The sequence below is a fragment of the Nipponia nippon genome, unplaced genomic scaffold (genome assembly GCF_047370975.1).
Source record: "Nipponia nippon isolate SJK-2023a ecotype South Korea unplaced genomic scaffold, ASM4737097v1 scaffold_3, whole genome shotgun sequence".
In the NCBI taxonomy this organism is placed as follows: Eukaryota; Metazoa; Chordata; class Aves; order Pelecaniformes; family Threskiornithidae; genus Nipponia; species Nipponia nippon.
The window spans coordinates 73,450,897-73,469,755 of NW_028262347.1; the positions used below are offsets into that span (position 1 = coordinate 73,450,897).

General features: G+C 39.4%; 1 protein-coding gene across 3 annotated transcripts in view; it reads left to right on the plus strand.

The window, feature by feature from the left end:
- The window catches only part of BCAT1 (branched chain amino acid transaminase 1), a 68,673-nt gene that overhangs the window by 40,314 nt on the left and 9,500 nt on the right, over window positions 1–18,859 (plus strand). For all 3 annotated transcript variants that reach the window (XM_087765419.1, XM_087765417.1, XM_087765418.1), the window contains exons 4-10: window positions 483–593; window positions 1,492–1,611; window positions 3,905–4,068; window positions 5,715–5,857; window positions 11,818–11,903; window positions 13,825–13,965; window positions 15,176–15,250. In XM_087765419.1, coding sequence (XP_087621545.1) covers window positions 483–593; window positions 1,492–1,611; window positions 3,905–4,068; window positions 5,715–5,857; window positions 11,818–11,903; window positions 13,825–13,965; window positions 15,176–15,250 — 840 coding nt within the window. The remainder of the gene's footprint in view (window positions 1–482; window positions 594–1,491; window positions 1,612–3,904; window positions 4,069–5,714; window positions 5,858–11,817; window positions 11,904–13,824; window positions 13,966–15,175; window positions 15,251–18,859) is intronic.

The window sequence follows — 18,859 nt, forward strand, 5'->3', positions numbered from 1 at the left end:
AACAGAATTCCTTTAATTACCTTCTTCTATGCTTCCTACCAAAATGCGTTTTGGACAGAGCCCTAAAAACTATTAACATATATAATTAAATTCTATATATCTTGTCCGTAAGGGAGAATACTGTTTTGGCTCAGCCTTAGGTATCAGTCAGGATGTGAGGGAATAGTTAAGTCAAACACATGCTACAAATTTTAATTGCTGTAACCAAATTATGAAAAAAATGGTTATCATTAAGTCCCCTGACAGAGAAAGATATATCTGAAGCATAGGCAGGTCGTCTTTGTGATATAAACTTCATAGTACTACCTCGCAGGAGTATGTTGCAAGGATGAAATAGTTAGCATTTATGCTTTGAGTACTGTGAGCAGGAAAGTGCAGTTCTTTTATTTCCAAAGGGTGTGTTTTGCTTTTGCACAGATCGTTGTGGGATAACACGTCTCAATTATTATTTGATTTCTTTTCCCTCCTTTTTGGCTTGGTAGTTGTTTGAAGGAATGAAGGCTTACCGAGGAGTGGATGGCAAAATCCGCCTGTTCCGGCCAACCCTCAACATGGACAGGATGGCGCGATCAGCAAGACGAGCAACTCTTCCAGTATGTAGCCAAGGCACCTTATTCTCCTTAAGTCAGAGTGTGTTTTCATTTTCAGAGTGCAAATCTCTGAAACTTTACAGTAGTGTAACATTTATCAAACACTCTAACTCTTGAATAGTTCAGTTAAACTTTGTTACGAGCTCTTATTCAGCGAATTGTTTGAAATGCATTTTTCTTTTAAATCACAACCATGTTTTGCTTTCTTTTTTGTCTCCCTACTGCCTCATATGTACACAGTCTGTTTCTGAGGGATGAGCACAGTTCTGCAGCTATTTGTATGCAGACAGCTGATGAAATTGTTCTGGTGCTAATGTTCTTCCTTTTCTTCTTTCCACTTCAGTTAAGTCCTTCAGCTGAGTGCCTTCATTTTTGGTCATGCTAGCAACTTAACACTGCTTTTAGCAGTTGTATATTGGCCAGTGAATTTCCTCCCACGCTTATAAGCTTTATTACCGTAAGGACTTCACAACTTTGTAAAACTGGGAGGCTTGGTGGGCCCCTTGGAGTTCTAACCCGAAGTGCTCATCTGCAGAAGAGGTGGTGCCATAGCTTGCAGCATGCCAAAGTGAAGGTGTTGGCTGTGCAGGGAGTTCTCTCCATGTGCTCTGGGGACAAGAAGGGTCAATGCCTCCTTTTTACTATCTCAGGAGAACACTTTGTAGCAGAAGGAGTGCATTCAGGATACTGTATAAAAAGGCGCAGTGGCAAAGACCATGGGATCTTAAATTCTGTAAGAAATGAACTTAAGGAAGATGATGTAGTCCTATGAACCTCTATGGACTATCACTGTTACATATCCTGATGAAGTGTTCCCCTTAGCATATGGATCTATAAAGACCACAGAGTGTTCAGGCTGTATTTCTCCGTTTGCTTTTCTCCCTTTGTTTTTCCTTCCCAGTGTTTTGACCAGAATGAGCTGTTAGAGTGCATCCGGAAGCTTGTGGAAGTGGAAAAGGAGTGGGTCCCATACTCAACCTCTGCCAGCCTGTATATCCGTCCTACCTTAATTGGAACTGAGGTATGAAACATTTTTTCCCCTCTTAACTTTTGTGTATTTAAGCATGAGGCAAAAGCTTCCATCCATAAAGGGAAATGTGCAGCAGTCACTGGACAACAGCACTACGGTTCAGGGGCAAATTGTTTTTATGTTTTTACTTTTGAATTAGTCACCTGTAGCTCTACTTCACAAATTTATGTTGACCACACCACCACCTAGTGGACACATTGATTCAGATCACAGAAAGTAAACGGATTAACTATTCCGAGTGGTAATGGCAAAATTTAGATTAACTTTAGTTTTGTACTAAAAAGATAGTTATTTGTGACATGGTAATGTATGCCTTTAAAATACTAATAATGTGGAGAAAATGTGAGGGAACAGAAATTTGCTCTGTAGATTTTGTGATTTCATCTCATACCTCCATCCTGACCTTAGTGAGGAGATTTTGGAAGATTCTACCCAGTAAATTAAGATGGCTCTTCTGAGAAAGATTTTTAACAGCACTAAGAACAAGTTCTTGTGTAAATTTATTCTTGAACCCAGACAAACCTGACCTTATAAGAGGCTCCTTAGAAACTAGGTGTTAGTGTGTACTCTGTGAGTTTCATGTGGGTGTGAGTCAAGCCTATAGTATTTATAAAGGCAATTAGAAACAGGGAGTTTATTTTAATTAAAACTTTAAGGTTTGGGTTTTTTTAGCAGTGGCAAGAGAGAAACCTATAATGATAGAGCATAGGATAAGGAAGCTAAAGAATTTATGGTTCCCAACTAGGCAAGTTACTCTTCTGCAATATCCACATCTATAAGTAGTTACCATACCTGAGCATTATACATTTCACATGTGTTTTAGAACTCCATTAATTTAATTCTTGTAAACTAGTTGCAGATTTTCAGATGGAAGGATCTCCACTCTGTGACTGTAAAGTATTAATATTAAAAATTGAATTTTTTTTCTCTGCTTTTGTTTTTGGAAATTCTTTTGCTGTTGAGCTTTGTTTCAGGTTAGCCAACATATCTGGCCTTTCCGCAATGTCATATGTTGTTTCCAGGTTGCATGTCCTGCTAATTTTTTATGAATCAGCACAATTAGGAAACCCAGTCAACACTATCTTTTGAATGATCGTGTAAGAACCAGGATCAAGATCTCATTCAGTTAATCTTCTCAGAAGTTTTGCTGAAGGAGTAAGGTAGACAGAAATCAAAAGAACCCTCTCAGCACCTGAGGAAGGCTTATTTGTATTTTCCGGTAGTTCCATTATTACACTATTATTTTCATCCCACCTCCCAATTTAGCTTCATGTGCTTTGTGCACAGTGTTTTGCTTAGACCTTTGGTCCTAAAGATTTAAGTTCAATAACTTTTTTTCAATGGAGCCTTAATCTTAGAAACCAAGGATGAGCTTGTTCTTTTTACGAGACTGGTTTCTCTGAGTGGAGAGAAAATAGCAACCCATTCAGTTGCATAGAAGATCCCAAGAATCACAGACAACCAGCTGTACATAGCCCTGCTTGAGCAGGGGGATTGGACAAGGTGATCTCCAGAGGTGCCTTCCGACCTCAATCATTCCGTGATTCTGTGGACAGTCCTGAGCTTTGCAAAGAATCATATAGTTAAGCAGAGTCTCCTACCACAGGATTCAGAGTTTGACCAGTGCCAGACTTTTCACCTCCACCTTCAAGTATTGATGGTGATGACTTGAAGTGTGAGAAGCCATCTCTCAGAGACAAGGGGAAAAAAAAAAGTGATACATTCCAGGTTATTTCCTGTGCTGTTGTGTGAACCATTTCCAGCAGGCAAATCATTTTAGCTTGTCACACAGCCATTCACAGAGCCAGCACTCAACTCTACCAATGCCAGTTCTAAGTGGCATTGGCTAATTCTTATCACAAATGCAGCTGACAGTGGTTCCTCCACTGTTGTTGTTGCTAGCAGTGGTCCTTGCCACTCCTCCCCCCAGAAGGCTTTGCAGGCTTCTGCTGTGATTAATTCATATAATTATCTTGTTAACTTAATTTCTGAATTCTCAAAAGCTTTAAACTATTTGAGAGGATTAGAATAATATATAGATAAGTAAAACAGCTGCAAGTGAATGGTGACAGTATATAAAATTAGGGTTGTTATGTTGCTTGGGTAGGGGGGAAGTTATATAAATATTTTCTCTTCATGGCAGCACTTTGCATTGTCCTGGTAAAAGCACTCTTGTGCTGCAGTTCCTCTGAAAGCAGTGTTTCAAAAGCTAATTGTGCAGCATCTGATGTTTGGAGTGAAGTATACCAGTATCTTTTGATTTGTTTACATTCCATATTTTCAGCCTTCCCTTGGAGTGAAGAAGCCAACTAAAGCCCTACTGTATGTCATACTGAGCCCTGTGGGCCCTTACTTTGCAAGTGGAAGCTTTAATCCAATATCCTTATGGGCAGATCCGAAATATGTAAGAGCCTGGAAAGGAGGAACAGGGGACTGCAAGCTGGGAGGGTAAGTAAACATAATTCTGCATCTTCTATATAGCTCACAAAGGAGATTTGGTTTTTAGTGAAGTATCTCAGCCAGCAGAAGTAGAGGTATTAAGTGTAGCAGTTAAACAAACAATGTACTATAACAAAGATTTCAAAATTGTACTTTACAAATATTATTTATACAATGCAGTTGCATATTTTTGTTTGGATATCACAGCCAAGTGGATTATTTGCAGAGGCAATTTTGCAGCATCTCAAGCTGAGGAACTGGACCTGGAAGGTGTCCATGTGATACTTTGCCTGTTCCCCTTGCAGAAGTTGACACTGAAGACATCATGTCTGTGATGCAGCATTCAGTATAGCAACCTGCTGCCAACTGGGCCGTGAGCGGCATTGACTGCTGACCTCCTTCCTTGGCAGACTGTCCTGACAAGCCATCTGCAGTTAGCTAGGGGAGTATGGGTGTTTAAAGGGAAAGCATGAGACAATTATCTGCATTGACTTGCCCGTAGTCTGGCAGTTTTCTGCTGAACTAGGCCAAAGCACTAGTAAGGTAGAAACATAATGGTTAATGTCCAAGTACTTGAGTTGTAGAGTGAAGCTGCTTAGGACTTGACTGGAGCAAGCAACTTGGATGTGGCTAAATAAATGACTCTATTATACATCGTTGGTCTTTGGTTTAAATGAAGCTCATTTTCTCTACCTGGGAGTTTCTTTTCTAGGCAGCTAGTAGAGTAATCAAAAGGCAAGAAAACAGCTTTCCTTCATTCAGTCTGATGTTCTGAGACCTTTACTCTTTATTTGTAAGTTTTTGCTTAGTTTTAGAAATATCATGTTTCCTGTGCAACCTTCATACATCAGCTGTGAAAAAAGGAATAGCCTGCAGTCACTACTGACTTGATTTGTGCTCAGAGGTGAGAACTTAACTCCAGTGTGGTCAGCACTTTGGAGCTGCTGACTTTGGGTCTTGAAAGTTGTTGAACATCAGAAGTGAAAGGGTTTTTTCCTCCCCCCTCAAAGCAGCTACAGAGTAAACACATATTATTCAGTCAGGTTCATTCTGTAGGCAGGATTTTAGGAAAACAGTTGCTCCTCGAGGATATGGAATTCATCAAGGCCCATCTGCACCTCCTGAAGCTACTAGTTCTGCGAATGTCTTTTATTAGAAAAGAAATAACTCGCCTCTGGTGATTTTTGTATTCCAAGAGGTTCATCTGACATACATGACCCATCTGTTCATCTGACATATATGAGATGAGGTAGACAATTTTGTTTTGCTTTTTTATTAAAAGGATGAGCTGGATGGGAATGGTTGCTCTCTCTCCAGGATGGCGACTGCTAAATAAAGATAAATGTTTTCCTAAGGTGTCTAATTGCAATGATTAGAATGTCCAGAAAATGGAACAAGAGGTATTTTTAAGACAATTTGGATTGATATGTTTGAGCCGTTGATGCTGTTCAGCCCTTCAAAGTTTTTGGGTTGTAGATACAAATGATCTAGTAAAACACTAGTAGAGTACTTCCAATGAAAATATTCCAGGGACAAGCAGTGACTGTGCAGAGCACTTGCTCATAAGGTAGATGTGCACAAAACCTTGCATAGAAATGAGAAAATACCCAACCGGATACTTATAACTGTTTGTTCTTTCTTTTTGTTTCTGGAAGGAATTATGGTTCTTCTATTTATGCACAGCAAGAAGCCCTGGAGTTAGGCTGCCAGCAGGTTTTGTGGCTCTATGGAGAAGATCACCAAATAACTGAAGTTGGAACAATGAATCTGTTTCTCTATTGGATAAATGAAGATGGAGGTATAGTAACACAAAACATGAAAACTTTTGGCAGAGTGGACAGTTGGGAGTGTAATCCACAAAATGATTATTAGAGTGCAGATCATCCTAACCTTTTTAATGAAGACAATTTAAGAAAGGAAATGTCTGTTCTCTTCTGAAAACTGATAGGTGACTGCCAGTTATACCGTTGTGAAAGAGAAGATTCTGGAGCAGCTGTGACTACTGTCTACTGATAACATACTAAACTGTTGGGCCAGTGGTCAGAAGGTTAATGTCTAGCCATACACAAGGCCACACTGCAGGTGTGGTGTCAACTCTAGGAGCATTCTTGATCTTGAAGGAGGTGTTGGGTCAGAAACAATGCAGACATACTAAAGACACTTCATGGCTGTGTAACTCTTGAAACTCTGTGGCTTTGGGCATGCGTGGTTCTCACCATCGCTTTCTGGCAAGTCAAACGTTCCTGAAGCATAGCCAAAAGTATTTCAGCATCCAACTGAAGAAGAACTTGTCTCTTTCTTTGAAGAATTTGAAGTTCTGTCCAGTGGAGGCAGAGAGAGAGAAACATGGCAGTCAGCGTTCCACATTACTAATGCTCAAATGATGCTTTCAAGATATACCATCATTCTTGAAGCTATTTTTACCTCTTTGTACCCACAGTCATCTCTGAGCAATGTACATGCTGATTAGCAAACTACCTAGTTAATGAGCAGCCAACTATTTAGGCATCTCAAAAACATCCATTGAGCATGCGAGTACTCAGTGCTTGAGAAGTGATAGCTGCACCTGAGAACTGGTTAGGAAGACTACATGATTCTGAGTCCTTAAAGGAGTAAGCCAATGTATAGGCAAGTGAATAAAAGGACACCTCCTGACTTCCATGAATGCTGGCCCTCCATGAAAATTAAGTGTTATTGAATTTTTGCATGGCAGCAGATGCAGGGTTCAGACTCTGATTTTGTCACAGTGCCATGGGTACCCTTGAAAATTGACATTTTTCTGACGGTGCTCAGCTGCGGTACAGAGGCAACATTCTGTGGGGACAGCAGTGTGCTTTGGATAGTGTAGGGTAACGGGAATCCAGCTACCTGACTCCCATCTCCAGTTTCATTACTTATTCTTCTGCAAAATCTTTACCACTTTTGTAAGAAGAGGGATGATACTCCCTCAGTGTTAAATGAGTCTGTGAAGTCTTGTGAATGAAACTATAAATATGAGAGATGTTGTTGTTGTTGTTGTTATAGCAGCAGTAGATTTGTCAGCGTAGCTAGATGGCCAAATTCGCGTCTTGTGTAACTTCACTGGAGAGACACGAAAATAGATTTCGGCTCATTCTGCCCAGGGAAAGGACACTGAGGGGGGACGTAATTAGAATTCAATGTTCTCATTGTACTTAAACCAGGAATATGCTGGAATTATCCAGCTGCAGCACCGTACTGTTCCAAAGATCTGCCAATCACTGCATTACCAGTGCACTACTGAATAGTACTATTGTGAGGTGGCCGTAGCAAACAACTTGTAATTCATGCCACCCAGGCTAACTGTATACTGGCAAACCTGCCATTTCACATGACATGGTCATTAGCATCATTGGAGCACTTTGCTGTCTCCTGGTGTGTTGATTAATGCTTAATTTATGATATCTTTGGTTGAGAATCACTCTTGCTGCCAGTGTGTGTCATCACATACCTGCCTATGGCTTTACATTGTGATTTAAAAAGTTTGTTTGCCAATTGTTCTGTCACTTCACAAAGGATACTTACTTAGGCTGTGGTTTTGTTTTGTCATGCAAATTCTGCAGCTGAGAGAGGGATCTAACATAAAAATAGTGAGGCAGAAATTGCAGTTCATCATCAAAATGAAAATGCACTTCTTTGTGTGTTCAGAGGTCACTGGAGTAGTCTGAACTGCTCTCCTTGGTTTATAACAAATCAAAGACCCAGCCCAGTAAAGCCTAGACTGAAGAACATCTATGCTTCCAATGATTTCCAAATTTTTATGCTTTTTGTGCAACCCTTTGCTATTTATTTTCCGTTACATCACTGTGACTAAACGTGACATATTGTCTTGGGCAGCAGGAGGAGCCTGGAAAAATATTTCATTTGTAACATCAAGGAGGGAGTAGGGGAGGAAACTACTCAATTCCTGGTAAAATAACATGACTCTACGCTGCTCTTGTATGCCCACTGCTGCTCTGTCTGTGGCTTAGAATATGACCAAATTTGTATCCCTGCTGTTGCATAAATACAGGAGCGTGACATTTCATTCATCAAATACTGTTTACGGTTTATGTTCACAAAGTGAAAATTTTGGTCACCCTAGAGTCCCTTCCACCTGCCTCTTCAGAGCACATACCAATCCCAAGAAGCTGTTAACATTGAAACTTGTTTCCTTTAATAATGTCTGTTCTTCTGCCTAGAATATAGGCTTGACTTTATGGAAAACCTTAAAATTTCAACATATGTCCAACCTGAAGGTTGCTAACTATGAAATCTGTGTGCACTTTCCAAAAATTCAGTTTCTTCAGAATGATTTGGAACCATCTGGGCTCTACTTCTAGCTTTAATGTTAAGGCATTGTGAATAGCATTCAGACATCACTTAATATTTTTGTGCTGTTACTAAAATGGGGATTAATAGTGCCCACTTCAAAATAGCTTACATAAATTAAAAAATAAATATGTTAAAAGATTCTCTGGAACAGTCAGGTAAAAGATCAGGCAAGTTTGCTTAGGGTTCTGTAGGTGGAAGATTATTTGTGCTGCAGAAGTATCTTGTACAAGTAGACTACTAACAGAATAAGGATCGCACCTTCTGCTCTAATAGAAAGCCATAGCAATAGCATGGAGGGGAGAGCAGCAGATGAATGAGACGGCAGACAAAGAAAGGGAGGGGAAAGTAATTGAGGAAAGTAAATTGACAGAGATGTGAAAACAGAATTATTGCATGAGGGGAGAGTAGAAGAAAAGCCTGAGGGAAATAAGGAGAAAGAAATAGAAAGGTCCAGAACAAACCGGGAAAGGAAGTCAGCTGTTAATAATAGTGAACTCAGGGTTTCCTGGGTTCTCCTTGACCCTGAAGGTCACTTGGTATCTGCTATCATTTTGGTAAAATGTATTTTGGTGAATTTCTCAGCATTGTTATAGTGTCACTAGTACTGAAGGCATCCCATGTTTGGAATCTTATCTGCTATATGTTCAAAAATACAGGTGTGTAAAAACTGAGGTTATGTAATATGCAAGACCTCATTTTAAAAATTGCTTTAAATACTCTGATGGAGTTCCATTGTTACAGCATGTCTATACCATGCCTGGTGTAATGGGCACAGGACTGATAGCGCTACTACTATAACAATAACAGTAGTCGACTGAAGAGAAACTCTGACATTTTTCTTCAAATGCCTTTCCCTCCCTTTTTGCTACTGTACATTTTAAGGCTTCTGGCCCATCAAAATAATTCAGAAGGCAAATGGAGTCTGTGAGCTCACAGTCTGTTTTTTTGGAGATGGACAAACTGATGTCATATGGAGCCTGGTTTGGCATCAATTCACAGAGAGGATGAGCTTTTTGGCATGCCATCTTGTATAGCATTATCATCTCTGCCGGATACCAGGGGAGCAGATGTTCCTTGGGTGGCCCCAGGCTGGTAGGCATCATATGGATCCTTGACAAAATTCTACAGGCTGTTTGAAAGATTTCGAGACTCCCATGTCCTGTCTGCTGAGTGCTGTTTGGCGGCTGGTTTGGCCTGGCACCTTTTCAAACTCACTCAAATCAATTAATATATGTTGTTGAACTTAAACAGGTCCTGGTCAAGATCTGTGGCAACATTACCAGATAGAGAACATTATCTGGTGCATAGTCACAATCTTTGGTATTAAGGTCCACATTATTTGAAGCTTTCTGCTAGAGAAAGGGGAGCACTTGTATATGACTGGGTCACAAACGCAGAACATCAGGTGTTCAGTGTTCAGGTGAGCCTTGTGGCTCATGGAAAGTTTTTAAGTCCTCTTCTTTTGACAGTTGTGCCAGAATTAGGACCAGACATGCATCACAATTAGGAGTGATTCTAGACAGACTCCGAAAAAGGAAAGCTATTGTTCCTGACTGTATGAGAAAGAAGAGACCACTGCTGTACTTAGGAGTCTGAGATAGGTTAGGGAACAGCACTATTGGTTAGTCAAAACAGAGCAGAATATATAGCCTGTTCTAGGGCAGCTTTTTTATACATTTCGGCATGACAGTTTACATCCGTTACTTATGTGTGTATGGATCCTCATAAAAGGAACATGGAAGCATAGGTAGGAAAAACTTCTAGTCCAAATGAACAAATCCAGGGGTGGCTGCATTAAAAAGTAACAGACATTTCCCAAGAGAATGGACAGTGAGTAGCAGATTCAATGAACAATTCCATTTATGTATCCTCCATATCCCACCCCAAAGCCCCCTCTTTCAGAGTGGGAGACAGCCTATGCTGTAGTCAGTCTGGAGCTGTGTATGCACTGGCTGACAGGCAGTGTTTGTGCACAAAATTATCTAGCTGACTGCTGAAAATAGTTTTAAGCAGCTGACCTCAACCTGCTCTCTCAGTCCAAGGATGAATACCGTGTATCTCTCTTCTATCCAGCTGCAAGTTTTCACAGGACCTACAGAAACATTTTTTTAGACAGCTTCTCCTTTGAGACTGGTTCACACAGGCCTGGATTCAGTGATCTTTTGTGGGTAGGGAGAAGGGGGCATAATAAAAACATGAAGATACATATTTTATTCTTTTATGTGACCTAGGTAAAAATGAATCAAAAACTTTAATGGTTTGTGGTATTAATGAGCAGGATAGTATCCTTATAAGATCAAGAAAGAGAATGGATTTTCACTGGGAAGAGAAAATGGTTAGAAAAAAAATATGAAGTGTATTACTGAAAGACTGTGGATGTCTTCACTTCTCAGTGCAAGTCTGAGACTGTCTTAAAAGAGCCTGGCTGTCTGAAAGAGTAAATGTTCAGTATTCTCCGATAATAGAAACAACTGAGTATGCTATGTGATGATTTAAAATGTGATGCTATGTGATGAAAGTGACAGTTTAAAATTAAAAAGATTAACTCTGATTTGCTGCAAAGGTCAGATGGAAGAACAAAGACTACATACAAACTTCTGTGTTGTAATTTAAGTACTTACCAAGTACAGATTACCATTTATCCACTGTTTCATTAGTTACATTAGATGAACGTTTATCTCATGTTCTTTTTCAAAAGCAAGCAAGAAAAACAAGCTAACAAACCAAACTAGTTGAACAATTTGAATTGTTGGTGCTTTTGGAATTTTATTAGGACTGCTCTTCTTGTGTAAAGAGAAAATTAGGGGGAAAAAAGGATGTCTAGACTAAGACAAAAGATCATTAAGGAAGTCTCCTCTCAAGATGCATTTGGCAAGGTTTCCACTGCTTTGCTTGTTCAGTAAATGGGCCTCAAAATTTCTGGTAGATTTTTCATATTAATGCTACGAAGTAGGTATACTGAGCCCCATATTCCTAAATTAAAGTAAAGCAGTTCAGGGAAAGTCATGATTTGCCCCAAGGTTATTAGGCGTGGCTTTCCCTTATGCCTCTCTATTCTGAATTTGAAGACTGAGCCATTCAGTGGTTCCCAGTAGTTATAGAGTGAATGCATAATACACTGAGGAATAAAACCTACTACATAATACATGGCTTTAGCCATGTACTTATTAATGTATTAAATATGGTTTTTCCCCACCCGCTGAAGTGTACTCAAAAGGTTCCAAAGACTCAACAACTTAATGGAATTGAATTTGTGTAATTTGTGTTCTTACAGAACTCTGATACATGTTGCATCTTTCTGGGTAGGGAACGTTTCTGATATCTTTCAACTTCTTTTTAATTTTCATGTTTGGTGTAATATCGGTAAACATTATTTTTGTTTCTTTGTTTTTCAACCAGTGTTTCTATTTCTTTTGTATTTGACAGAAAATGAACTGGCAACCCCACCTTTAGATGGCATCATCCTTCCAGGAGTGACGAGACAAAGCATTTTGGATCTGGCACGCAACTGGGTGAGTGTTTTGACCTTGGCAGTAATGTTTTCAACTATCATGTTACAACATCAACGAAAGTAAGCATTCCTGGTGCTGGGTATCTTGAAGTTCAACTGATCTGGTCAAATCCCTTAACCTAAATGGGAACTAAGGGCATGCTAATTCGTAGATTCCCAGCAACATCATCAGAATACCCACACCTGTCACACAGAACAATACCAAGCTTGTTAAAGTAGCTCTGTGTAGTATTTAACATGAAAATTCTCATTAAATCCACTGGTACCAGCAACTTAAAGCAAGGAAACAAACAATTACCGTGCATGACCACAGCTATACTTCAGTCATCAGCACACTATTTGTTCGCTTAGTTCTCATGGTTCCACCCTTATTTCTAATAACTAGCATGCAGCCTAAACTCCAGCCACAGTCTTGAAGTCATCTGTCTGCTTCCAGGTTCCAGTTCTGTAGTGTAGCCATCACAGTACTTATTTGGACACTTGGGACTACCTCATATCTTGAAATGCAGCAAACTGTTCACTCTGCCTGCACTGTATTCAAAGGGTTTATTGTGGCTTGGATAAGAATACAGCCAAAGGCTCATCAAGCCCAGTTATCCTGTCTCCTGGTTTTGGCCAGGCTTATGTTTAGGGAGGAGTAACAGGAATAACGCAGGCATGTGTGATACTTTCTTCCCTGGTATTAACTCAGCTTCCAAACACATGCAGCTGGAAGACTTCCTGACATACAGTTCACAGTTATATCACTTAAATCTAACTTGCAGTGAAGAGAGCTAGGCATGTACTTTGTGGTGCATGTGTGCCACTTGTTGAACTGCATTGAATTCCTATGCATCTTTATTCGTATTGGTGCTCCTTTAGTGCAGATATGCATGCACACTTCTCAGTCCCATCTCCTTTGCAAGACAGATAGATATTCCCAGTTGACAGGGCTTGTTTGTGAGATACCAGCCTCTCACCTCAGTCCTCTTGAATAATTAGGTGTCTTCTGCTCTCACAAAGGTTGTTGTCTTCTTCCTGACCTCCATTCCCTAACCTATCTGAAACTCTGCTTACATGGTATCCCTGCCTCTCTCTCCAAATACTATCCTGTCCAGAGCTAATCATGTTTTCTGCTATCGTAAGCATCTCTGTTTCGTGTTAAAAAGCTTGCATATAAAACAAGGGCTAAGCATTATTTTGGTCTGATAGGACAATAAAGTCCACATAAATCCATGAAATGAAAATTTCAAAGTTTGATGTTTATTTTTGTTCTTTAAACATGTCCCCTCAATCAGTTGCTGTGCATTGAATCAGTTGCTATGCATTCTTCAACATGTAGAAGGTAAAATACTTCCTATGTTAAGACTGTCCAATGTGAATTGCTTTACTCATACCTGCAGTACAGTTAATTTTTGTATGTGACAGCTGTGTGCAGGCTACAGTGTGAAATTTTACCAGGGATTAAAGAAATATATCACATCTAGTTGGCATTGCAAGTGGAATTAACAGAATGTATTTTGCTTAGGAATTGTCTGAGCGCAGGATGCAAAGCTCTCTTGACATAACTGAGTATTTTTTGTACAAACTATAGCATGCTAGAGACCATGAGCAGTCAGATCCTGTGTCACATTACCCATGACAAATTCTGCTATGTTATTCCCTAATGCAATATTGTTATTCTGTACCAAATCAGAGGGAAGTGCCACTTAATCATCAGCATTGTATCTGGCAAACCACTGGCTTCCATGAAGGTCATTCTTTTGATTAGAGTCTATCTTGTGTGATACTGAGAGTTTTGAAAAGATTGCAAGATCTCAGCCAAAACTTGACTGATTGCCACTAGGCTAATAGTTCTATTAGAGATGTTTCAACATGAAAAACAAAAACACAAACTATTTTTAAACTTTTTACAATTTTTATGGTTGATTCTTCTTGTGCAGGGAGAATTTAAGGTGTCTGAGCGATACATCACTATGAGTGACCTGACAGCTGCCTTGGAAGAGAACAGAGTAAAGGAGATGTTTGGTGCTGGAACAGCTTGTATTGTATGTCCTATCTCTAAAATTTTATATAAGGGCAAGGTAAGAAAATGTCTCTTTTTTTTTTTTTTCCCCCCTTTCCTCCTTTCTAAAGAATTTTAATATAATTAATTGCAGCTGAAGCAAAAAACAAGTGAGATAGAAAAGGAGTGCTGCCAGAGACTCCTGGAAAGATGAACAGTGTCAATATGTTGTTTCCCAAGTGAAACTGCTATGTTACTGCTATGTTGTCAGAAGAGAACTCTCCCTCTTTTCTTCTGGGTTTTTTTAATAGTTAAAATCATAACATCTCAATTCCTGGGAAATGCAAAAATAAATACTTCCCAGCTCCCAGCCTGTTTGAAAATATAGAAAAATACATTCTCCCATGTTACTTTTATTGAACATTTTTTCCAAAGTTAAGGCACCTGGGAAAGGTGAGGAGAGGAAAGACTTTTGCAGGGAACCAAATTTCTGAGCCACTGCATTCTTTCCTTCTCAAGTTCATCTCTTCTTCACTCCTCATTGCAGGGAACCTATCTCTCATGGAAGAGCTGTTTCAGGAGGGTGCACAGCTGCTTCCACCTACTATATACCATATGGGAGATTTCTCCTGCACAGGTGGAATTCCACAAGCATTCAGGCTGTTAAGCTGACTTGCTGCTATTTAGCCAGCACAAAGTTAGTTGAGAAGGCTGGGTTATTGCAGCTGCATATATGGATGTGCTTTGTTCCATTAAATATGACAAGTACAGTAAATGTCTGTTAGGTGACACTTCTTGAATAAATGAGATGGAATAAATGTATTGATATTATCAGATGCTAAGATAATATGAGAGACATCAAGGTGCTGAGTGATGATAAGTACTATAAATGTACCTGTTGTGTTTCTACATGATATACTATGAAACGAAATACTGTATATAGTGTTACTACTCTTGCCTGTACAATATACCCTCTGATTTGGACAGATCTTTTGGAAGGCTTAGATTAGCCTTTGTTTAAAAACAGCATAACAGTTCAGCTAATCTAACTTTTCACTGGCTCAGCATGCCCTCCTATAAAAAACATTACAACAATCCTTGCCTACTTGTAAGGAGGGCTAGAAAGCTTGATAAATATTTATTAAAATTCTTGGTGACCCTAAGGTATTAATACGTATATAAAGCTATTATTACATGTTATTCTCTCTCTCTCTCCCTCTCTCCCTCACTCCCCCTCTTTCCCCCTCCTCCCCCCTTTCCCTCCCTCCACCTTCTTTATTCAATGTCAGCATTTGCACATTCCAACTATGGAGAATGGACCTCAGTTAACAACCCGTTTCCTGAATAAACTGAGTGATATCCAGGTAAGGTGCTTCCTCTTCTTTAACCAGATAAAATAATAAAAGGTGACCATTTGAAAGCATCAGAAAATAATCTTTTTAATAGTGTTGCTATAGGCACCATTATATGATAATATAGGCTCTTTGGTGTGGTTATTCTATCATTTTTTTTTCCCTTGAGAAAGTATGATATGAATGGAGAATGATATATTTTTTCCCTTTTCATCTTGGAAGCTGTTATCAGTGAAATCCAGTACTGTTGTTATAGGTTCCTTTTTAAGGGAAAAAATAACATTATGAAGCATCTTAATAGCCACGATCACAAATGAATTTAAGCTAATCAATGCAGAGATGGGTGAAGTAGTAAGCACTCACTGGGCACAGCCAACTGATCACCATTTCTGTTTCTCAGCATCTTTTCAATCACACAGTGCCTTCTTATTCTTAAAACAGTTCCTTCCTCTGTGATTTGCTAAATATCAAAGTCTATTTGGAACCTGTGCTTGACCTCCATGTCTGAGTGTCGAGTCAATACCATTTCAGGTAAAGTCAACAAGCAGCGCATGATAGCCCTTCTTATTTTAGTTACCTGTTTTCTTTTCCTTATTTAATGTAGTTTATGGTGTGGGGGATCTGGGGACAGGACTAAGTCTTGGCAAGTTACAAGCCCCTTTATTTAAGAGCTGATAGCAGCTGCTTGGCAGTATTGTCATGATTTCTTCAAATCACATCTGATGATTACTGTTCTACATCCTTAGCTTTTGGCTCAAGATGTTCTTAGGTTTGCTACTAAAATTTTTATCTTTCTGCCAATAAGCCCTGAACTAAGAATCTTCTTGAAAGATTGTGAGATGTACTGCACCACATCGCAACTCTATGAACCCCATAAAATTATCAGAACTTTTTAAGAAAGAGTCCTGAAATTGATTTTTCTTTCTATTTTACAGGCCTTTGACTAGTGTGTAGAAATAATCTGACACAGGGTTCTTCTGATGAGACCCCAGACAAAAACTACTCATGAATTGCAGTCTGCTGTCATATGTTGACCCAGCTAAAATCCCATGATAAGCTGGTTCATTTATGTAATGTTAGTTATTCAGTGTTTTGTGCTACATTGCACTCCAAGTTTAAATCCATTGCTATTCATTGTGGTGTTTTTTCATTGCTTAATTCAAGTAGGGTGAAGCAGTCTTAGACAAGGGGAAGTCAGGCCATCTCATATCATTTTGGTGGTTCTTCTGTACTCTTGTTTCTCTAGATATTTTTACCTTTCACCGCTGCTGGTCTCCAGCATAACTACTTTTTTTTTTTTCTTTTATTCCCCCCCAACTTGTAGCTCAAATGCTGCAGCAAGACCACTTGACTGTTCTTCACTAGGAGGATGACATGGGATCAGCATCTCTTGTTCTTTAGAATAGTATTGGACATTTCTGGCTGCAACTCAGGGAGGAAAGAATTCCTGATATTCTGGTACCTTTGTGTTGGTGGCTGAGGCAACTTTCATGGGGGCAAAAAGAGACACTCCCCCATCATGTTGCTGTTGTTTCAGCTGTGCAAACTGCAATGGCTTGGGATCTGGGTCTTTTTCTTCAAACAGTAGGACTGATAGCTATCAAGAAGCATAGGCTCCTTTGGTTCTAGATTTTGTTACTTGTTAAGGAGAAGGAGAGGCTTACTATTGCATGTTCCCAGCTCAGCTATACGTAACATTTTTATCGTCTCACTATATGAGAATACACAGTAGCCTTTTTCCAGAATTCCATTACATACCACAGTTTTATTTCATCTTTCTTATCCCAAGTGCCTGATACACCTATCTAAAATAACAGTTGGTATCCATCACCTTATTTTTTTTTGTTGTCATATGTCCAGATTTATTATACACTTTTCATTGTGATACATACTGATCACTGTTTCCACAGCACTCTGCTCTGTGTTGAAGCCATCTTATTAGTATGCCAAGTATCTGTCTTTAATGTGTAAAAGCACTTGTGTAACTCCTGCGTTACCTTCTGATGTCTAGGCAATGCTTTTGCATTATATGTTAGGGCCTTCAACAACTTGTGATCAGTTTGAGTCTCCACTGATCACTTCAAATTGCAGTCATGGAGCAGCTCAGCATCAGAAAGAGTTGAGGCCAGTTCTAGCACCTTGTTGAGTGTTATGTGTGGGAATAGGTCCTGCCTTAGCAGTTTGTGTCATGAGACAAGCAAGTGCCTTCTCTAGAAGAATGGCTTGTGAAATCCAGAATTCTGTTTCAGAAGACAACACTGGAATATGTGTCTTTCTCCCTTGGCCAATAGATAGTGAGTTGATTATTAAGACAAATTCATCCAGCCTGCTCCCTGGGGCTTCCTTCCACACCCTACCTGATTACCCTGCTTTTCCAACCCCAACCAAGGCTCAGGAGGAGGCTGAAGAAGTGTGGATTGCTTCTAACCGTTATCTTTCTTGGATCTTTTCACTTTACAACTATGCATATGGACCTTTTCGACTTTCAACTATGTACGTACCATATGTTCATTAGTTACACGCCAAGAGTACATCTGTCACTCCTGGGAAGTGCTGGACTATTATGTTTACTTCTGGGGTTTCTTCCTTCTTTAAAAAAGCCAGGAGAGTTAGAACACTTCATTGTTAGAAACATGATTTTAAAGAGAATGATGGCAGCTTCCCCTTTAAGAGTCAATCAGTTGCTGGTTGTGTTTCTGCACTTTTCTATCTGTGAAGAGATGAGTTCATATCCAAATGGACCCCAAGTGGTCATACAGAAAAAAATGCTGCAACACACAAAATGAAATATATAATACTCTTAAAATGTCAGGGGAGTTTTCAGGATCCTTCACAAAGATCTTTTATATATTCTACCAGGAGGGGAAAAAAAACAGGTCTCTCTGCAGTACCATTGGACTATTGTCATATCATTTGGATGGTCTGAGGCTGTTATTCCAAAGGATATTCAAGTTCTGAAGAATAAAATGCAATGGAAATTACAGCCAAACACAGGTTTGGTCTCTGTGCTGTGCGGTTGCCTGAACTAGGGCAATGTATCCATTTCATGTTGGACAACGGACATTTCTAAAAAAGTAAAAATTCTCGATATCAACATTGTCCTGCATTTGAACCTGTGACCAAGAGGTGCAGGGCTCCATATCCAATATCATTATACTGATTCCGTTGTGTACAATACATGCTTTTTTTAAATTTTCAGTTTATCTTCATTATTGTGTTCCCAAGTCTGTTTTCATGCTGCTCATTGTTCTTTTGCAAGTCTTCTGTGTTCAACAGGATTTCTTTGGATTTGAACAGCTGTTCAGTGGAACTAGAGCTAAAGTGACAAATTAGAAACTCATGGGCAGAACTGATTTCATTTCTCATGCCAATTGAGAGAGACAGTAGTAGCACTGCGATATACATTTCCCTTCCTATCTGAGTGGAAATCACGATTACTAATGGCTGATAAAGATTTTAGATTAAATCATTTACATTGTATACAGTAATGGTGTGCTTATGAATGAATTAGTCATAGTACACTGTCTTCTATAACCGCTTGAGTTAGAAGACTTAGAGATGAGATTCTTTTCTCTGGGAATACACTCACTGAAATACCACTCAGATGTTTTTGTGGTTTTG